General features: G+C 39.7%; 1 protein-coding gene across 4 annotated transcripts in view; it reads left to right on the top strand.

Annotated features, from left to right (window-relative positions):
• homer2 (homer scaffold protein 2) overlaps positions 1-23010 on the top strand; it is a 32544-nt gene that overhangs the window by 3989 nt on the left and 5545 nt on the right. For 2 of the 4 annotated variants that reach the window (XM_008404534.3, XM_008404533.3), the window contains exons 2-7: positions 7980-8136; positions 15145-15276; positions 15581-15673; positions 16179-16315; positions 18693-18849; positions 19423-19533. In XM_008404534.3, coding sequence (XP_008402756.1) covers positions 7980-8136; positions 15145-15276; positions 15581-15673; positions 16179-16315; positions 18693-18849; positions 19423-19533 — 787 coding nt within the window. Of the gene's footprint in view, positions 1-2812; positions 2863-7761; positions 7868-7979; positions 8137-15144; positions 15277-15580; positions 15674-16178; positions 16316-18692; positions 18850-19422; positions 19534-23010 lie in introns of those variants that run through there. The other 2 variants (XM_017303930.2, XM_008404536.3) reach the window with 2 other exon arrangements.

Raw genomic sequence — 23010 nt, 5'->3', positions numbered from 1 at the left:
GGCTATTGTGACTTTGTCTCAGTAATAATAACATAAACATACTCCTTAATCACCTACCTGCATTTGAACACTGCTGAATTTTGGGAGTGAGAAAATTTGTACTGCTGCAGTGTGAAAGAAAGTTGTATTTTAGGAAGAGGTTAGCAGCTAATGCACCGTGTCTCTGGAAGTACTGAAAAATAAAGCTTAGATTGCCTGAAACCCTGTTGTACAGCATAAGCACACAGGCAGCCAGCAGTATAATCAGCATATTGCTATTTAAAGCAAGCTATGCTGGGAGCAGCCCTAACACAGGGATAGATGATAATCTCCTGGCTGGCCAGAGAATGACATCCAAAGGCTTAACACTCATTGATTAGGCTCTGTGACATGGCAGCAGGTCTCTTGGCCGCCCTGACAGGAGACTGGACTTTAAGCCTGACCAGAGAACCAGAGTGTGTGTCCTGTCTGCCTCTGGTTTGGAGGCAGCCCTCATCGAGCTCTTGTTTACAAGAACAGAAGCAGGTTTTAGTGGTAAAAAGGGTAAAGGAAGAGGGACACGGATGGTGGATTGAACATTGTCTCAGCAGATGGTTGAAGCCCAGGAGGCCATCTGCTGTCATACTGGGTTTCTGGGGAGATTTTCTCACTCCCTTTTCCTTGGATCTCTCAGATTAAGTTGGACTCTTCATGTCACCTCAGTGTGGCGGTGGGGGGGGGCCTGCTGCGTCTGCTGGCGTGAAACTGGCCCGCCGCCTGTATTACATGAGATGCTGCTGTATGACGCCAATAACTGGCAAGACTTGTGAAGGTCACTGATGACTGCAGCTAAAGCAGGCTGATGGGGAATTAAAAAAAAGAGAAAATTGAGGATTCTGTCAATTCAATTGTTCAGAATTGGTTATTCATACAATAAAACGCTACAGTATTATAGAAAATCAGAATGCAAATGTAATGAGAAGACCCAGTCTGAATGAAATCAGATTTTTATATCATGAGTGATTTGGCTGTATTGTGACTGACTTTACAGACTGACTGCAGGTATGTCGGGGGTTGCATCACAATATTCAAATATTTCTTAAGGCAAAACTTGTTGATCTGTGAGCTGGTGTTTTTGTGCATCGTTTTAATATTTTTATTAATTGAGCAATTCAGGCCTAAGATTGTAGTCTAACTTTGGTTGATGTTTGTCTTTTAGATCCTCATTTTCTTCCTTTTTTTTGCATCTTGTAAATAAAGCTATGAAAAAATAAATGTCAAATTAAACCAAACAATATCAGATTCATTCCATTATACGGTCAAAATTTAACATGCCATTTAAAATCACTTGGGTCACCTTTGGACTGAGAAGTTCAGTGGTGAGGGTTTTATCTTTGCTCGTCCTTCATCCACCAGGTTTAGTAGGTTGACTTGTAAAAGAGCTGCATCACGATATGAAGAAAATATGTAATTTCAATACCATCAGTGAAAATTGGAATGACTCAGTTGATTACTCACATTTTTCTCTCTTTTCTTTCATTACCATTTCAGAACATCCCCACCAGTTTCTGAGTCTTATCATCTCAGCCTCTAAAAATAATCAGGTGTGGGTATTAAGGGCAGTTAATCTGCCCACCTGGGATAATGTATTATCAATTTGCACTTGAACACTTGAAATTTAGTTTCTGCCAAAGATTACATCCAGGAAGTCTGTTGGAACTTCAGTATTCCAAGTCATTTTGCATTCGCAATTTTGTTTTAAATAATTTTGAAAATCTACTTGCAGTTATGTTTTGCGGCTGCAGTTGTTTATATGTAGACAGAACAGGTCTTTCTAACACCTGATCTAAATCTCAGTGTTTTGCCTGTCCTTTGATGAAAGGATAGGAAACATTGTTGTTTAGCCTATCCTTTGATGAAAGGATAGGCTAAACAACAACTTGAGGCAAAACTTAATTATTTGTTGTTAATGAAATTGGAAAGCGCTGTTCTGTTTGGGCTTCGACACACTATGGTGGCTATCCTGCAGAAAGCTACATGTAGGGGTGGTAAAGCTCCATGATATAAGTAAGATATCACATAATATAAGATAATCTGGTATATTGGATATCATATTATTTAATATAAAAAATCTCATTTTGGCTTCATCCAACCAGTTAAATTAAATATTGGCACACAAAACATGGACTCATGACACCAAGACTACAAAAGACAATATATACACAAAGGGTTCTTTGCGATTCTAATATTGAACAAGTTAACGATATACTTTCATGCTACACTGCAATCGTGAGATGTCGCAATGTTTGTAGTCGGTGGGAAAAAGAAACGGCAAAAAAACGATTAAGCGTAAACTTGTCATTATGTTGCAGCTTGCTGTTCTTCCATATTAAGATTTGATTGCTTTTCTACACTTTCATCACCACTGACACATTACTGCTCTCCATTTTGGCATTAAATTGAGAACTTCTGTCCTCAGTATGAAGTCAAGCAAAGTGTAAATTCATGGTCAAACATTTAGTAATGCTAACAAACCTGTTCGCGAAGCCGTCTATGCCGACATAATAAGGTGCCACCATGAAGATGTAGTGGAGGAAAGGGCATCCTCTGAAATAAAACTAAGTGGGTGTTTCACAACATCCTCGACAGCGCTCACAGTCCTCTGCTAGGTCTAGAAATGTGTTGAGCAGAGGGAGGAATACATCGGCACTTCTTTGAAAAGCAGGCAGGGGCAGGCTGATTTCATTTGACGTGTTTTGTGATCAGATGCATCTTGATCCGAGCTCGCTTTTTAAGGGGGGAAAAGAAGCATTACATTTTCTGCATGCTAGCTACTGAGGACTAAAATATGCACCAGCCTTTATCTGTGATGGCATTGGGGGTGCATCGCTGCATATTGAATCGGTAATTATCCATGTGTGAAGATGCTATTGATATGACATGCCATAATCAGGATTATGTTGTTGTTGTTGTTTTTTTTTCCCCAGATTTCCACCAGCGTCGCTTCAGTTTATGTAACCGGCTGTGTTGTTTGGCATCAAATTTATTTTTGCTCCTGTTTTCTAAGCATATTTATGTTGCGCTAACAATATTTCATGTTGATATTGTCAATTTAAAAACTTTTAAAACTTGTTGTGATTGTGGCTGGCAAGCAAAACATTTGTCCCTCCCAAAAAAATCTGTAATGTTCCTTATATTAAAATCCACATTTAAACTTTTAGCTGAACATGCTTTAAAATAAAGATGAAGGCATAGGATAAATATTTCATATTCGTAAGTCTCATTAGGTTTCTATGAATCAGAGCAAGCTTGGTGCCTTTGTAAATGTCACAAGAAGGGGGAAAAAAATCATAATGCAGAGTTTTGCTCCAGTAATTTCAGTCACATACAGCAGGAATCCTGCAGTTGAGGTAGCATGCAGTATCCGGGGGGCAAAACTGGGCTTTTAACCTCCTGACTTCATTAGAGAAACGGCATCTTTATTGCACTGAAAACCCAGGTGGTTTGCTGTAATGAACAGAGCTCTTCTGTTTTGCTCAGTCAAATCTGTGATTTTCCATACTTTTCCATAAAACGTCTAGTTTATATCCGGCCTTGTATGTTTGGCATATGAAGAGGATTACACACAAACGGAGACATACTGAGACTTTCATTTATTCTTTTTTTTGCAGTATAGGCTCGGTGATAGATTCTGTTTTGGTTCCGACTTGAAATTAGAGAAGTGTTTCATTTTAATGGTGTCATATTGTGCAGCTGACCTCCAAATCTTCTGAACTAGAGGAAGTCATTTTCACTTTTCAATTTGGAAAAGAGAAGATCTCCCCCCCGTTTTCTTTTCTCATTAAAAATCCAGCTGTGTTCATTTCGGCGCTGGTAGGGGAAGGTGATAAAATATAATTTGTTCAAATTCAGCAGTGAGTAATTTTCCTTCTATTGCTCAAGTTCTTGAAGTGAACAAAAATACAAACTTATTTTTTTGAAGCACGTTGATCGGAGATGGCGGTCAGCATGTTTCCTATTGGATCATTGTTTGGACCATTTGGGCTGCTGGGTGTTCTGGTTTGGCGCATGTCTAATCAAGAATGAAAATGTGAAACAAAAAAAGTAGCTTTGTCTTGAACACATTTTGTTTGTTCCTAAATATTCAATCTGCTTGTGCCACTGCACTGGTTTGTTTTGCTTCCTGACAATTTATTAAGAAGAAAACCTATTTCTTAGACATCTGGCTTTAGACTGTCCCAGTGGCAAAGAGACAAATGAGAATATCTTATTATGTAACAAACTCATTTATGTGATGGAGCCTGTGGTTCTGCTTCCATTAGTACCTGAATGCACAGTTGGTGTTTTTTTTTATTTTTTTATAAGCTTACTGCTTTTTCAAAGCACCATACATGGTGTGGTGACTCCCTCTCTGACCTGCAAACTTCAGACATTAACAGCATTCAAAGGTTCTTTAGTGTGCACCAGTAAAGTATTATATTTCTAAATAGCAAGCAAAGCTGAACTAATAAGAATGCTTCTCGGTATTTCATTTCTATGCGCTAATGTATTTTCAGGTCCATCCTGACCACTTATTGAATGACAGCGGTTGCTTTATTTTCTTCCTTACGTAGGCTGTATAACCTGTCAGTCAGATACTGTTCACTTTCTGTCGGAAATGAAAATTTGCAGCCTCTGTCTCTGAAGCCTCTCGCTGCAGATTTTCTGTCAAACAGGCTGGTTTTCAATTTTGACATTCTGTTTGTTCCCTTTGACCTCACATTACCTCTTGGTCATAAAATTTACGAATGCAGCTGACAGATGAGCAGCGTCTGTTTGGATTGCTGGCCTGGAGCGGATTCCTAAACTCAGGAATCTTGTTTAAAACCAGTTCCTCTAGTAGCTCTGTCTTCTTGTTTTAGTTTTCTTTTGCTTTTTCTTGTCTTTTTTTAAAACCACATAGGGGAGAAATGCAATGTGACTGCAACTCGTTGCAATAAAAAGCGCATCTAGAGTCTCGGTCAAAAGTGTGTGCTTTTATTCACACTTTCTCTCTGGACATTGTCTCGGCTTTAAAATGTCTTTTGAACATAATCACAGTGCTGGAAAGCCTCACTCCCCCTTTAGACCATCATGTTTAGGAACATCAAAGGTGGCTTAAAGTAAATCCTTTACAGGACTTCAATGTTGTCTGCTGTCATTACATGTTATTAAAGCAAAGGCTTGTAATCTATTAGCTGGAGGAACACGTTTGACAAATTTCCGTTGGTTGACATCGGCACATCTAGATTTGTTTTAACGTATTCTTTTTAAGCTCGCAGCTCCATTAATGTCCCATGAGCGTTTATTGGTCTAAGATGAGCAAAGAGATGATGCATGTAGAGACAGAGCAAATTAACTCAGACTTTCCTCCCCTCACAGAAACACACACACACCTGTAAATTATTCAAAGCACCAGATGGGGACAGAGAGCATTCGACAGTCAGTGGGACCAGAATTTAGTCAAAACATCCCCAGCGTTTTTAATTCAGGAAAAATCAATCAACTTAATGCCTTTTATCCCCAAAAATCAGATCACTGGATTCCACTAACAGTTGTGTAAGTGCAGCCATGTGTTCAGTGTTGGCCTTTCGCTTGTCTTCCCCTGCCAGAGCGAGCTGGCTTCAGACATGGCCGCCCCAGCAAAGGTCAGCCTGTGTGTGTGTGTGTGGATGGAGCAACAGCAGTGATCTGTATAATGGGTTTTGTTGTTCCCAAAGCAGATGAAGATGGAGATTAGGCTTAAAGGGGACAGCAAATTTATTGGGCTTTAATTTCTCAGCAACCCATAATCCCAATGGAAGGAAAAGCTTTATTAGCTCATGAATATTTGCAGCATGTCAGGCTGGCTCTCTGCTTCACATGTTCCTCTTCTTTAAATGGTACAGCTTTAACCCTGCATCTCCTGAAATTAGATTGTTTGCAGATGTTTTTGACTTTAAAGGCATCAAAAAATGTGGCATCATTTAAATTTTCAGTACATATTCATAATGAATGCAGTGCTTTACCGTCTAGATATCAATTTGAGATTTGGGTCATGAACAGCAAGTCGGGTAAAAGTCAAATGCAAAAAGAGGGAGAGCACGGAAAACACGTAAGACGGTATTCAGTGAACTGAGATGAGAAATCGGTCACTGATCTCGCAGGTTGTATAAAATCAAATAAAAAAATTATGCTTTTCTCACTTCCAGTGTTACTTTATTACGGTTTTTACAAAGGGGCTCTAAAATTATAATTTTTCCCTTCTGCGTTCAATACTTTAGTGATTCACATATGCAGCCTTTGGGTGATTTTAATATTTCTGAAGTTGGATCACCATTGTATGTAAACGAAGATCATTTTTAGATGATCATTTCTACTTTGATATCTCAAAGGTTCTCATTGGAGGTGTGTGTTTTTTAAATTAAATATACAAAGCTGGTTCTGAACTATTCTTTCTCTTAAATGCTGAAATCTCTGCTTTGCTGTAAATCCAAATAATTTAAAGTCTACCCATTACTTTCCCCAGTTCTCTGCTTTTAGTCTCTCTGATCATTCTTGTTCTAGGAGGTTTTGCAGCAGGATGTTTTAAAAGGCACTCCTGTGTAGAAGCAACCCTTTATAGTGAATTTGCCTAAAGGTCAGATCCCATAATGCACTGTATTGATATTAAAGATGACTTTTACTTTGCTCCAATGGTGAACCTAAGTGTCTGCATGAGATGGAGAATTTTATCTTGCTCTGCTCAAATGTGGCAAGTTGCTTCAGGTTCTTCCTGGAAATGATGAACTGAGAAATCTTGCAGGTCAGTGAACAAAAGCAGCAGATGCATGATGCATTGACCACATTTGCTTCCCAATTTAAATCTCTGCCAGGGAAATTGACGAAAGTATGATAGAGGGAAAAGTAGCTTCGGTTGTAGGTGTTTAAAATGCTTTGCAACTTTCCGATTATTGTGTCTTAGTTTTTGCTCAGGCAATTGTTTTTGTGTGTGTGTTTGTTGGTGCAATTGACCGAAATAGAGGGTGATCTGTCTTCAGAATGGGATGTGTAAAGCTGAGGAGCATTTAGCCTGCCTTAAGTCGTGCTGCAGTTCAACTGGCTCTCACAGGCATCTCTCCCCTCTTGGTTAGAGATGCAGCAAAATTGCTGAGAGGTAAATTACTTCACTCTCTCAGAAAAATGGTGTAACCTTAACGTTCCTCCAACACAGTCACTTCCGAGTTTGGCACCGCTAGCCAATTTTATAGTTTTTATCTTATGCGTGCTGTACATTTAACTGATGGAAAATTGTTTGGAGGCAGGTAGACTTTGGCTTTGCTAATGTGAGGAAACTGAAGTCCTCACATGAGGATTTACAAGCCGACTTCATGGCACAACTGAAGTCGGCTTGTAAACTCATAAAACGCTATCTGGGATTAAATGTAGCGAAGCTCTGTAGCGTTTTACTCATCAGTCATTCAAGCAATGGCAGAAAACGAGTTCACATAGTAGTAAAATTTGCAGCTTGTTTTTGACATCTGGAGTTCGATTCATTGAAAACCTGTTGCATCTTGAAGTTTTCTAAGTTCACATGGATCTTTTTTTGTCTGGACATTTTTTTTTTTTGTTTTGTTTTTTAATTGTCTGGAATTTTATTGAAGATTTGTGTCTTTATCCAAGTGAAAATGAAGTTGAGTGCAAACCCACGAGTGCCTGCTTTGTGTTGACATACAAGTAGAAAGGCGTTATTGACACCTTTGAGATGGAGGAGTGTGCTGATGTGCTAATGGCTCTGAATATCTATACGGATTTACTGAAGGGTTTGTGTTACATTATCACCTATCCCTCAGAGCCTGGGGACTCTGAAAGGAAGGAACGCTGAGACACAGATATTGGGCGACTCTACCTGTGCATGTAGCAAAAAAACAATGTGAGATATGACTCATTTATCAGTGGAGCTCATCTTAACCTGTAAATATTTTGCTCATGTTGTTTCAAGACCCCTTTAATGTGGTCCCTCCTCTTTGTTTTCAACTCTGCAGGGAGCAGCCGATCTACACCACCAGGGCCCATGTGTTCCAAATCGATCCCAGCACCAAGAAGAACTGGGTTCCTGCCAGCAAGCAGGCCGTCACCGTCTCTTATTTTTACGACAGCACACGCAACAGCTATCGCATTATCAGCGTGGATGGATCCAAGGTGTGTTGGTGTGTCTGTGTGTGTGTTTTCTGTCAAAGTGTAACGCGATCGTAATGTGCAAACATTTTAACTGCTTTCTGGAGACAAAGATGAGGTTGTGCACCCGCAGCTAGAACCGAACAGAATGACTCATTATGGATTGTAATGTTGCATTTGAAGCTCCCATTAATGAGGACCGGCGTAGCATGCTGGTGTTTATTTTTCTTGCGCTTTTATTTGTTTGGAAAGGTTATTAATTATTATAGCACTGTTTCACAAAAGGCTCCATAAATCCTGAGCATTGTTTCGAAATGCCTCTTCAGACTTGAGGATGCTGGTTCATCCTTTGAGTAATGTGCCTGAATGTTTTTTGTCTTTTTTTTTCCTTTCCTTGTTTGTTTTAGGTTAGAGTTGCATGGCTTGAAAAAGCCGCTCCACACGAGTTCGGCTCTTTCATATTAAAACTATTTCTTTCAGCTGAGTGAAAGAGTAGATGATGGGTTTCCATGGCAATCATCTCTGTGTGAAAACCGCCGGAGCATTATGACAGCAGTATCACTCAGCTGACACAGTAAGGCAATAGTTTTTGAGCCTTAAATCACCCAGCGTTCATGCAGAGCAACTTGAGAGACAGTGGATTAGGATTACCAACCAAACGTCGGACCGGTGGCTCTCGCAGGACTTCTGTGTGGTTTTATTGGAATGTGGGATATCGCACAGAAAGCCATTTCTGCTGTCTTCCAGTAAGCGATCAATAAATGCAAACCCAAGTGTTCTTCCAATAGATTTTGTATTTTTTTGCAAATTTGACCAACCGGATGGAAGTTTTCATCTACAGGTTGAGCTTATTTTTAAGAAAAATCCCTGCAAGAAGATTCTGGTTTCTTGTTTTGTTGTTCGATCACGTTAAATCCCAAATAAATTAACAGAAATTTGTTGGTGTAATGTGATAAAATTTGAAGAAGTTCAAATGGTTCATGAATATTTTTACAAGGCATTTAGCATCCCCTATATAAATAATATGACAGCCCTGTTTGCTGCTCCGCTGTCCTCCCTGTCTGCTACATTCCCCCACACTCCTGCAGCCGCCGCAGAGGTGTGTCATAACAACTCTGCAGGGAACCATTACATGTCAAGCATGAGGATAAAGATTTATGAAATGTTATCTCAGCTGAGGAGAACGCGTTCAGATTTAGATTTTCGCTCCTTGTTTACGAAGTGAATGTGGCGTCTCTAAGAGCCGAGCAACCAAATTCGAGGAAATGTTGAGTCATCGAGTGTTAAATATAGTTTCTGGTTCAGACACTGTAGCTGCAGGGGGAACATGTCTGTCCAGGGTAATGATTTGTTCTGCTGAACATGACGGACCATCAGCTCACATTTGTCCAGTCATGATGTGTAGGCATCTCACTGATGATGCTGCGCAGCAAGAGGAAGAGCACATCAGCACTTTCCGCTGTCACTATCCCGAATCGTACAGCTCAGCCCAGGAACCTGCAAAGTGCTGTACTCCTTTTTTTTAATTTTTTTTTTTTTATATATGCTTATGAATTATTCTATTTGTAATAGGCTTTCATACTCTAACCTGACATGTAAAGCGACAAATTTATTTCAGGGGTTAACAATCTGTCATCTTTTCGAATGTCTTCGCAAACAATGTGAGCTTGTTAAAACTCGGATCCCCTCTCTGGCTGCTGAGGGCACGAAGAGGGGGAAACCCGACCTAGAAAGTATTAAGTTTTCATTTAACTGGGACTATTGGATAAACCTTTGCTGGGGAAGGGCGTGAAGCATTTCGGATTACTTTTTTTCCTCCTCAGCATTGTAATTCAAGATTATTAAGTTTAAGTTGTGCAGCTCATCATTTTTGTTTACGTCCACTGCAGTAGTTTAAATTGACACATTTGCAGTGTGTCAATTTAACTTGAGTCAATATTTTGGGGGCTTAAACGGTTTCAGAGCACAAGTAAATCTTGATGCATCTTTATCGGATTTTTCAGAAATTAGACTCTGTGCGTGTGCAATAGAACAGCTGTAACCTGAACCATAAAGATGTAGGTGCACAGAAGTTTGAAAAGTTTTAAAAATATGTAAAAAAAAAAACCAAACAAAAAAACCGATAAGAATATACCGTACAAGATTATAACATCAAAATACCGTACCGTTATTACAAAATGTCACTCTCACGACAGCAGTGTTTACAACAATATCAGTGCTGCGCATAAAAATGTGCAATAACAGAAAATGAATAAAAACTGAGTTCAGGTTAGACATGGGGTCAGGCATGTAATGGTCAGGGTTCCGCTATTGAAATAAATGAAAGTCGATACAAAGTCTTTGTGAAGATAGAAAGATCTAATATTTGTGTGCGTTTCATTCTTCTTTTGGTCCAACGTGTGGGTTATTAAATCAGAGGTTCCCAAACAAAAAAACACATGAATGCTATATGCGCTGGATTTTTACCTTAGAATGGCCAACTCTGTTATTCCTATGTCAATTTGATACAGTAGGGGCTTCCACACTTCCCATATGTGTCCTCCGTAACTTTTATCAGCAGTTAAAACTGTTTAATCTGCTGTTAACATGCTGTGACCCGTTTTTCTGAGCCGTCTTCAAACACAACATGAGCGCTACGACGCTCTCGCTGGGTTTACACCTGTGCGGCAGTGAAGGAGACCTGCTGCTGCTGTGCAGAGCTACACGGGTGTGTTGGAATCATGGCAGCAAAATGCAAAGAACTTTTCAGTTTTTCCCCCAAACTAACAGACTGTTGAGTAAAGCTGTTGGATGCAGGTAAAGTTAGCTAAAGATGACTAATATCAATACAGCACCTTAAGCTTAACAAGTAGCTTGTAGGCTACTAATGTTGTCTATATTCAGCTACATACATTCATTTTGTTCCCAAAAAAGTCGATTCCCCCCACCCCCTTAACACACGTCGTTCAACAGGACAGCTATTTGTAATCCATGGGCGGGGGCAGAAAATGTTCGGAAACCACTGGGGGGGCCAGGAGAAAAAGTTTGGGAACCACTGTATTAAATACTGTTTGATTTTTAAAATGACTATAATTCAGTTTTATGGTGTAAACACTGAAATGCTCACATGTATATAGTTGGATGACCACTGAACACAAGTGTTTCCTCACATAAAAACCCAGAAGAACATGGAAGTCTATAAAATCCCTTTCAAATGTATTGCATTTGCACATTTCTGTGTGCTTTAGAGACTCTATACAAGTGATAGTGTTACAGTTTATTGCTGAAAATCTCAACTTTTTTTCCACAATGGAGGTTCCTGTCCCATTCACTGACTAAGACTTCAGCAAATAGGAAATGCCCACAAAAAAACGGACAGTTCTGGGTGTTAAAATGTTAAAATGCACTTGAAGATTATTTTGCCAAACTTTAGTCTGAATCTTGCTGTTCTTTTGTTGGGGTTTTCTTCAACCCTGCACATTCTCTAGTGTAGTTGCAAGGAGGCATTTTTATTTCGACAGTCTACCTCGGTCCTGCTGTTTGTGCATCTGTCAGGCTCAGAATTGTTGTTTTGAGAGGATGCTTCGTAGTTTCCAGAAAGCTTTATTGTTCTTGTGAAGTGTGGTTTTAAAATGGAGCTGGATTGGCTGTTTTGCTGCATGTCCAGCTGTCATCAGAATGAACAGAGCTGTTAAGCCCCAAAACAATTACCAAACAGGATCATACCAAACTCTGTATGAGTTAATCTGAAGCTCCAACAGCAGCTATGTTCATAAAGGCAGCATAATCTGAAACATTATTTACTAGTAAAAATACTGCTCCCTATCAGCTGAATGTCAGGAACTGAATTTCCTCCATATTTGGATATGTATTTTTTTATTATTATTATTGCAGCAACCTGCAGAGCAACATTCTCCTGAGTTTTCAGCTAAAGTTCTGCATAAATGTCCTCAAACATCTCTACAGCTTTATTCACTGAAGGAATGAATGCAGGTAAAGCGGAAGAAAGGATGTACACACATTCCAGGCATGTTGGCTTCCCATCAGCGTAACAACCAGGAAACATTCCCACTCAAACCAATTGAGACCAGACACAGAATATGTGAGAGCTTTCGCCCTCATTTAGATCTTATAGGGTTCAGATCTTTGATCCCATCATCGACTGTAACTAAATTTACCTTCTGAAGTTCACCTGCGTCATTGCCACCACAGAGACATGTGGGCATGCGAGTGCATTTTCAGTCTTTGCATATCATAGCGTGCGTGTGCGCGTGTATATATAGTAAGATTAAAAGATTTGGCAAACATACAGAGGAACTTGTTTGTTTTTTTTGTTTTTTCTCTACTGGGCATAACTGTGACAGGCTTTGCTGTCAGCTTCTTCATGATTTGTACTTTGAGTCATATTGTAATGTCAGGTTGTACATTCTGGCTTCTAAGATCCTGGGGGAAAAAATACTGTGCCAAGTTGTGGGTTTTACTTTTTTCCCCCTTAGGCCTTTTTCAAATCTTCAAAATCATGTCATTTCTTTCCTGCCCATACATTTCTTTGCCTGTTTTGCATGACCACTCCTTATTCTGACTTGTCGTAGTCTGTGGCCCCCTCGGGATGTGGGCCAGCGCTGATCTTGTCTGTGCCTCATGTGCCACTTGATCTGCAGTCCATCTCACCATCCACACAGCTGCCAGCGTCACTCCACTCGTCCTCTGTCACACCCTCCCACTCGCACATTTGCTTGCTCACAATGCTGTGCATTCCTACACGCTAAAATACAGTCAGAGGACCTACGTACCAGTTCACTTGACTTTCTTAAAATAAATAACTTTCCCCAGACATTTTGCTCATGTCTGTACTGCTAACAAAAATCTGTTAAGTCTTGAAAGAAATATTTTTGTTAGAGTAGCATAGTTCATCATGGGGATAAAAGGACCTTTGCTGTATTTACATCGTCCTGGATCCTCTCTTCCCTTCAGCTCACAACTTTTTTTCTTATTATATGTTTTAGATCTTTCGGAAGGGTTTGTTGTGTTTTTTTTTGTTGTTTTTTTTTCCTGGCGTTGATTTGACCAAATTATGGATCATTCCACTGCTAAAGGCCCAGTGATGATTCATTTTTAGTCTTGCTAGATGCTAACGGATTATTTGCATTTTAAGTTATCTTTTTGTGTTTTTCTTTTATTTAAGAGGTTGTGCTACTTTATGCTTTTTCAGATTTCAGTCTTTCAAAGAGGAAACGGGTCCGCAGCATTACAGACCCTCCATTATGCTTAAGTGGTAGAGGTGACTTTTCAGTATTTACCTGTTTTACAACTAGAAGTGGGAACCAAACACGCTCGATCTTTGTTTTCATGATTGCTAAGGAATTTTGGTGAAACTCTTTGCTGCAGTTCTCAAACACTGAAGAACTGCAACGCTGAACGTTCTTGTTCAGCGTTTTTTGCAGTTCCAGTTGTAACCTTTTAACTATTGTTACGACTGGACAGGAGATTTAGCTGCTTTCCTGATTGTTATGAAGATCAACACAGATTTTCCTTTAATGGGGTTGTGAAGACTGACTAGGACAAATAAGCCACTGTGACACATCACAGTATTACCAGAGGGGAAACATGAGCACATGGGTTATTGATCATCTACACAGTCTTTCTCTAGTTAAAGAATAAATTGGTAAATGACTGACGGGCATTGATTTCGTTGTAAGTATTATGGATGCAAATAAATCTAGGATTAACTTTTTGCGCATGTTTTATTGTTTGTTTTTGGAAAAATAGTTTCCCAATTTAAAAAAAAAAGTGAATTACTACTGCAATAAATGAACATGTGTGTAGATTGCACTATGCAGCAAAAAATGTGAAATTTTATGAAGGAAAAGAAAATCAGACTTAACATTTCTACTGATTCATTTGGATATTGAGATTGTTTTATTTGCCAAGCACCAGAATAAATCTCATCTGCTTACAATATTCTTTTTTTATCCTGCAGCTTTAGCCCTGTTTATTTATTTTTTTCACAAGGATAATTAAAGTTTTATCTTATCTTCACACACTGCTTTGAGCCAGCACAATGACCTCTGTTAAATATTCACTTGGCTGCTTTAAAATGAGACGTGCGAATGTTGTTCAGGTTTCTCTTCAGGGTAAACTAGGTCACGTTTGTTTTGTTGAAACCTCTGAAAGGGAGATGCTGTTTTATTTGAGTCTGCCTAGTGGATTGCTTTCTTATGTTTTCTTGCATTTCTGTATTCAACAGTGATTTCGGTGAAAATGTTTTTAACACTTAAGCCACTGAAAAGATGGAGAGCGAGACGGTGGGGGTGTAAGAAAGGACACAAGTCTGTCAGCAGTTTGAAATCCGTAATCTGGTGTTCAGAGCCATGTTGCTATGAGACCAGGGCTGCACTGTGATTAATCTGTCTTCTATTGTTTCCTAATTGTTAGGGTAATTAACATGTGCTGCTTTTAAGTGCTGTTGGATCTTTGTCGTGAGAATGTCCTCTTGTGCATCTTGTGCTTATTTCCGCGTCTCTTCTTGAATCCGGCTTTAGACTCGTCTGTTCACAAACAGTCAGACTTCTGCTGCTTCAACAAATCCCACAGTCTTGTTCTGCAGCAGATGATTCTTACCGTTTCATTTGCTGCTTTGCTTCAAAAGATAAATGTGTACCGTCACAAATAGACGGTGTGAATGTCAGTGGGTCAGCAGCCATCAGAGCATTACGTTTCATTTTTGGATGTTTGACTGTTTTTTTTTTTTTTTTTTTTGTTTTTTTTGGTTTTCTTTTTTAATCTGGACATCTTTTATTGGGGCCGATTAAGATGACATTTCTTTTCATTTGCTTTGCAGTCGTTGCAAAGCTGATTGAACTCCCTGTTGCAAGGGGAAAAGATAAACCTAATAAAGTAATGGCTTTGATTTAACATGTGAATACAACGGTTTATTCATTTGATTACATTTTATTTCAAAATTGAAAAGTCTTTTAGCACTCTATTTGTACTGACCTCCTTTTAAATACATGTTAAAAATGTGTGATACTAATTGGCTGTTTTATCGGTCAGGTTATTATCAACAGCACAATCACACCCAACATGACTTTCACCAAGACATCCCAGAAGTTTGGTCAGTGGGCGGACAGCAGGGCCAACACGGTGTTCGGACTGGGATTTGCTTCAGAGCAACAGTTGACAAAGGTAAACATTTCAAGTGTCTTCACTCAAACCTTTATTTGTGTGTGTGTGTGTGTGTGTATATATATGTTGGAGATGGATGGATAACTATCAATGCACAGCTTTCGTGGTAATCACACGTTTTGAATACAGTATTGAAACAAAAAAGAGGTGTCGATCCAGTATTTGTTTAAATTTTTTATTTCCAAGTAAATAATCTCCTTTGAAAGTAGCCAGAGACATCAGAAGCTGATTTAACTAATCAGAAGCTAAATCACTGAATGCTTGTTTAGCCACTCGTCACAACTTCTATTTCTTGTGTTTTCAGTTTGCAGAGAAGTTCCAGGAAGTAAAAGACGCAGCCAAGTTGGCAAAGGACAAATCGCAAGAAAAGGGGGACACGTTGAGCAACCACTCCCAGGTAAAGAATCTCTCAGCTGCTCGAGGAACTCCTCCCTGTAAGCAACCAATTGCAACACAGGAAATGTCGACACAACTTCAGAAGGGAGAACATTTAGAAATTCTTTGCAAAGACTTATTTTATTATCCAGAAATCTTGACTTCCTTTTCACAAAATCATAAGGATCCAGAGATGAGATGATTGGAGGTACATCATTCAGCTGTCTGTCTGTTTGTTGCCAGCCCAGCTCTCAGGCTGGCAGCGAGTCCAGATGGTAGCATTCAGTCTCAGCCCTGAGACGCAGGGCGCTACTGGACCATATGACATAAATACTGGCAAAAGTTTCTTCATCCCTTCTGTCAGAGCTCACATGTTCAGCTTCCTCACACTGTTCATCTGAAGGACGACCCATGTCTACTTTCATGGAGAAGGCAGAATGTTGGACCCACGTCCAGGTTTTTAATGTAGCAACTGCAGGTAAACTACAACCCTGTCCTCATATCCGACTTTCTGTGTTGTCCAACAGGAGTCTGGACGGGAGACTCCTTCAACAAACCAGGCGCAGAGCTTCAACGGGACGGATGATGAGAAAATCTCCTTCAGTCCAGAGGCCGCTCAGCTGAAGAGCGAAAACGAACGCCTCAAAAGCGTCGTGGAGCAGAGGTGAGATTTAATTTTATGGCAACATCAGAAGATTTGATGAGGTCTGTGTTTTCCCACCTCATAATTTAGATTTTCCATTTAGTTATTTAATATTGACATAAATTATGCACACACACATCTTTCCTTATTGAATTATCCATCCATCCATCCATTTTCTGTACACCCTTGTCTCTTAGTGGGGTCGGGAGGGTTGCTGGTGCCAATCTCCAGCTAACGTTCCAGGCGAGAGGTGGGGTCACCCTGGACAGGTCGCCAGTCTGTCGCAGGGCAACACAGAGACGCACAGGACAAACAACCATGCACACACACACTCACACCTAGGGGCAATTTGGAGAGACCAATTAACCTGACAGTCATGTTTTAGGACCGTGGGAGGAAACCGGAGTACCCGGAGAAAACCCACGCATGCACAGGGAGAACATGCAGAAAGACCCAGGCCAGGAATTGAACCCAGAACCTTCTTGCTGCAGGGCAACAGCGCCACCAACTGCGCCACTGTGCAGCCCCCTTATTGAATTAATATTTTTAAAAAGAAAATTCCCAACAAAAGTTGTATACCGAGTGCAATTCTATTGTAATAATTTCAGCTCTGCTTAGTTGGGGGAAGAAAAAATTGGATTGAAATGAATCTGTATTCAGAAGTAGGGAGGCCATGACCAGCTGCAAAGGAAAATGTGACTTTCTTGTTCACAGGGAGGGACAGATTGTCTCTCTGTTGACCAGGTGGGGGTGGGGAAGAAAATGGAGATATAAACCTTTGAGAAAATAGTTTGGTTATCAAGAGAAACTTTAATTAATGGTTTTTTTTTAATTATTTTTCCTGGATGCTACAGGGAACCACTTTAAAGAGGATAAAATCTGAGGAAAGTTTGTCTTTTCTGAATCTCCTCAGAGCTCACTGGAGCGTTTTGGATCCGCTGGAGGCTCCGATTGAACTCGATGGTTTTTAGCAACTTATTCATGGGTATAATTATTCTAATCCATTGAAATTTAAAATATTAAACAAGCTTCCAAAACACCTTTTTCTCCAAACAATCTGTGGGTATTGGGCCAGCCTGGCACCAGTTTCACCAACATGGTTTGAACATATTATTATAATTATATGTTGCACTGAAAATATTCACCCTTCAGCTTGATTGTTGATGGATGTGAAATAGTTCAGTGTGTTTTATGAGACTGGTCATTTTAACACATGTATATTGTCTTAATGTACAAAATCAACAAAGATATTCTTTAGAACGTCAACAGAACTAAATTCATGAAGCTTTTTGTCATTTTTCACTCCACACAAAGCAGATCCTCATCACTGTCGCATTTTATTTTTTTTCTTAAACCCAAAAGACAATTTTTTTTGTATAAACATTTATGTGATGTCACATTCCCCCAAACGTCTATGATCATGATGATCTGTTGTGTTGACTGGAGCTTCACTCTGTTGGGTTACCTGGACCTCAAAGCTGTTGCCAAGTCAGTGAATTATAATTGCATGAAAACACCAGATGTGGATCCAGATGGGAATCCAGGGACCTCAGGGCAGCAGAGCCAATTAAAATTATAGTAAGCAAAATTTTCTAGAACCGAATATAGGCGGCAACAAAAAGAGGTTCTGCTTCTCCATTTCTTCACCGTCGTTGTTGTTCATCAGGTCAGCAGGAAGGTTTGCAGCATGAAATGTATCGCATGTTTATGCAGCAAGGTTTACAATGAGCACAAATACGGAGATCCTCTCAGCAGAAAGATGAATAAAATGGGCACTTGTAAGGCAGGTTAATTTTTCATGAACGTCTGCTTTGTCTTTTTTTTAATTTAATTCTTTGAGTTGCTGGTATTTGCTCATCTTTCCTCACATCCAATTGTGCTTATAAAACGAAACAGTTTTGCTTCATATCTAATGATGTTTTCGATGCTATTTAAGTGCCATCAGCATCTTAAAGGTTAGACCAAATCAGAATGTTTATCTTTAACTTCACCCCCTCGAAGAAATGGAGGATTTTAAAATTAAACATGTAGTTTACTGAGGGACAAGAACTAAATTTCTCTTCTGTTAAAGGAATATTTAGCTTCTGCAGTGACGGTGGTTGAAACTGCCGAAGGCTGCAGAATGCCGAGGAGCATCCCGGTCGCCATTTCCAGCAAGAACAGAACATGCCAACCCGTCCATGCATAAAGAAACACAAAGTGATGCATAGCAAATGAACATCAAAAACATCCCCAACCTTATTGATAAAATGCAGCCTTTTAAACTTTGAGTGTTCCCAGATTTCCTTTTTGCAGCATAAATGAAATTATTCTGTGCCGTTCTGTCATTTGAGCCCCGAGCGGTTTATCTCCTTGACTAATGACACCTGTTGATACGTCTGCCTCTCTTCCCTCGCAGCAACACCACTGCTAAGAAGTACGAAACGGAGCTTCAGACTTTAAAGGAAAGTAATGCCAGACTGGTGGATTCACTGCAGGAGTCTTCTGCTAATGTGGAAAGCTGGAAGAAGGAGCTTACTGCCTGTCAAGAAGAGAGCGACACTCTGAGGAAAAAGGTAACGCGCTCGCACCGTCCTGTGGGGAAGTTCAAGCAAAACACACGAGCTCATCAATCCTGTCAGAGGAGAAACTGATGGCTCTAAACCTCTGCCTCCAGGAAAATGCAGAATCACTCAGTCTCCAACAGATGACGTCCTCATCAATAATTTGGCTGATGTATTAATTAAAATCCATTCAATAAGATGAGAGGATTGCTCATAAAACTTTGATTTCTCGTAGGGAGGGAGGGGTGTGTGTGTGTGGGGAAACGATCATTAAATTCACCAGAGTCCTGTACTTTTCATTAGTTGCTGTTTTCCCTGCAGCAGAGTCTGACTCCACTATAAATAGAATCATTTCAGTTTCATAATCAATGTGGGCTGCGTTTGCAGCTGGGCTGGTGTTTCCACCGTGCTTTTCCTTTCGCAGCAAACTTTTTCCTTTAAAAAAAATAAAAAAGTCTCAAGGTGACCCAGCTTGTAACGTAGAACATACCCTGACAATAACAAACACTTGCTGCATAATAAGTGGGTGCATGCTGAACTACCTTTCCGCTGACAAAAGAGCCTAATTTTCTCTCCTTTGTTCAGATTGCAGAACTGGAGTCCGAGTGCAACGAAGCCAATCAGGAAAAGCAGAAAAACGCCCAGTTGACCGTCCGGGTGAAGGAGCTGGAGGCAGAGCTGCAGGAGAAGGAGCAGGTGAGGCTGCAGTACATTAATCTTCAAACAGACTCGCTCTACCAGAGCTTGCTTCTCTCAAAGAGCTTGTAAAGCAAGTGGTTTACTACCACTTAAACCATTGTGCTTTACTCAGTCCCCTCGTATGAAGGCAATCACAGCTTTCAGGGTTCCTCTCCACCTCTTAATCCTGCAACACTCTGTTCCCTCGGGAGGTTTTTATACCTCTGGATAAGAAATCACAGGTGGTGCTGGCAGTGGCGAAGCCAGAGGGGGGGCCAGTGCCCCCCCTGTCATCTGATTGGCCCCCCCTGATGATTGACATGTTACAGCACCAGGTTATTCCTGTACATTATTTGGAATCATTCTAAGTCAACCTAATATCTAAAGAAGAAAAACAATAATAAATATATGAAAAGAAAATGTATAAAACTTTATACAAGTCCATGTGATGACATAAATAGATTTTTATCAGGTGCGATACCAGCCTCCTTTATACTCATAAAAACAAGCTGAAATTCTTCTCCTGGGTGTTTCAGTTGTGCTGCGCTGTGGTGCAACTCAAAGGCTAAAGCACTTCATACCTGGTGATGGTAAAACACCAATAAGTTATTTATTGATCCTCCGCAAAAAAGAGGAAAAAACCGAAGAGGGGCCGACAATGTTCGTAGTTTGGAGCAGAGGTTGCGCTAGAGTTTTTTTGTTCTCAGTCAAAGAAAAAAATAATTTTAGTTCCAATTTGTAGTCGTCAAACGAAACATTTATTATTTCTCTGCGAGAACGTTTTTGAAATTGGGTAACATTTCACGAAATGACGGGATTAGAAGACGTCAGAACTCTGATCGTTTCCTGATCCCGCACTGACTTCCCTCGGAGGGAGAAAAACGCAGCAGAAGCGGATCAGCTGCGCTAGGCGCTCCAAAGCCTCTGGTCCGTTAAAGCGTCCAGATCAGAGATGATTCTCTGACAGATATTGTTCTTAGTATGATTAACAATGAGCTCCATGATGTTCTCTGTGCGTAAAGATGAAACTGTCTGCGCACCAAGTGTCAGCTGTGCGCTTGATCACATTCTGGACAGAAACCAGCGAACTGCTCTCTGTTCTTATCAAGACGCGGGTGAGGAGGGAATCTGACATATTAACTCAGTTAAGTTTTTACTGGTTTTGTTTTTAAAACACCATTAATGTAAGCAGTAAAACTTTATATTGTATATTTGGCGTTTGTCATCTCATGTGTGATTAATTGGAGCGTAACGGTGGAGCATTTATGCGCATTTATTGCCCAGCGCACTGCGCTTGTTTCTGCCCAACGGATCTGCACTTTAATTTCTTTCCTCTCTCAACAGTCAGCTGCTATTCCTCTACTTAAACTACAATAAGTAGATCACATTCTCTTTAGGTTTTCTCTGTGTGCTCCAAACTCATTAAATGTAAAGTCATTAGAAGCCCGAACAACAATCAAGCAAATAATTCTGGTCCGACCCGAACTATTTTTACCTGTCAAATTACCTGTCAAAACGGAGCTTCCTAACCAAGGTGTCCATAACTCTTCAACACGCTGTCAGCTCCCGGTCAGACTCATTTAGTTCAGTGTCCATGAGATGATATTCAGAAAGGATCTTTAATTTGATTGATTTTAGTTTCCTCTGCAATGAACTCTTTGCGTAAAGTCTATCATGTCTCCATGTGTGCCAGTCAAAGGTGTTAATTATAACATGTCAAATGACAGAGGGGCTTAAAAAATAACCAAATATTCAGTTTGGTTATTTTTTTAAATTATATATATATATATGTATGTATGTGTGCACACACATTTAAAATTTTGCCCCCCCAGAGGTAGTCCTGGACCCCCTTTGGCCCCCCCCAACTCTAAAAGTCTAGGTCCGCCACTGGGTGCTGGTTCTTTTCCCCCCCTGCTGTTTATTGGTGTCTATCTAGCTAAACCCAGACCTTTACTATGCCTCTTTGTCTCAGTGCACACATCTTGGGAACCACACATTGTCTCTGAGCTTAAGTTTGTGAATGGCTTACTGTGCAAGTGGTTTTATCAGCTTGTGGGCCACTGTAACTCTGATTAGTGTTGCTTACTATACTTTATGATTTCTGCTTCTTTTGTGTTTTACCTCAACTTTGCAGCTGCTTTGAATACCCCTCCCCCCGCCTCTCTAAGGAAGCACAAATATGTAGGTCTGATTTTAGACTTTTTTTTTTTTTTTTTTTTTTTTTACAGTCTAATGTAATTATGTATGCAGGCTACACATATTTACGCAAATTAGAGGTTACTGGCGAACCCGGTTTCATTTAATTACATGTTTCTGTGGCTTTTGTCTGCGTTTCGCTCTCTGCTCTCAGGAATGTATAATGTTCCAATTATGCATTTATAAAAGGATGATGCAATTACGTACATTTTTAAAAAAAGGGTGTCAGTTTAATAGATGACCTTATTGCAGCGTTTTCTGGTAAAAACAGGTTTGATTGAAAGATTTTCATTGGCCAGCTCGTCCACAGTAATGCAGACGATATCAAATTGAACCATATTGTGACAAATTTAATCTTTGCTTATTCTGAAGATGTAATTGGGATGACTTTTACATTTCCAAACGCGACACATTTTTTCACAGTGACTGGAAGATGACAGTAGATGAAGTTTTCAATAGAAAATGAAAACTATTTGTGTCATAATTTTAAAAAAAATAATTTTTTAAATGTATGATTCGATCTGGTACCTCTTCATTAAACTAAACTGACTCTGAGGAACCACATCTTAACACTGATATATTAAAACCCCAATACTGGTAGCTCTGACGTCACAGGTCTCCATATATCTTTGCTCGTATTTTTTTTCTTTAAGTCAGACGATGACTCGGTGTTTTTGAGGCGTGCCTTAAGTCTTCCATAGGTGTGACTTTAATTCCCTGCATGAACCGATCAGAAGCTTACAAAGACTTGCATGGTCACCTGGGGCATAAAGGTTAAGAGAGCCTTGTTCTAAGAGAGACTTATTTAAAATCCACAGAAGTTTAAATTTTGTGAATTCCAGTCCTGCCTCTTGTTCCAAGACTCTCTGGGACTGGAATCCACAAAATTTAAACTTTTTTTAAATTTAAAATTGGATTTTAAATCCACAAAATCCAATTTTTGTAGATGTAAATATCTGACGTAGAAGAAAGTTATGACTAAACTCTTTGTTGTACTGGCATTTAGCAAGTGGAAATAACGTTGGTAGTTCTTCTGAGCTAAAAGCTTCAGGGTCAGACTAATTTAATGTTGGACAATAAGAATAAATGTATGTAAATATTTGGTTTCACTTTAACTTGAATAGTTCAAGTTTATCAAACGTAACATTTCCTTTAACATTTTTAGACAAATTCAGAAACGTTTTTCTAAATCTAGAGGTGTGCGACTGAGGCAACTGCGTAGGTTGATTTCTATAGCTCCTATTATTATAAAACTGGATAAAATGAAGAGTCATGTTGCCAGGAGACACCGCTGCTCTG

This window comes from Poecilia reticulata, chromosome 3 (assembly GCF_904066995.2).
Source record: "Poecilia reticulata chromosome 3, P_reticulata-male-v2, whole genome shotgun sequence".
Taxonomy (NCBI): domain Eukaryota; kingdom Metazoa; phylum Chordata; class Actinopteri; order Cyprinodontiformes; family Poeciliidae; genus Poecilia; species Poecilia reticulata.
The sequence above is the reverse complement of the archived record's forward strand: the minus strand, read 5'-3'. Positions and strand labels throughout refer to the sequence as shown.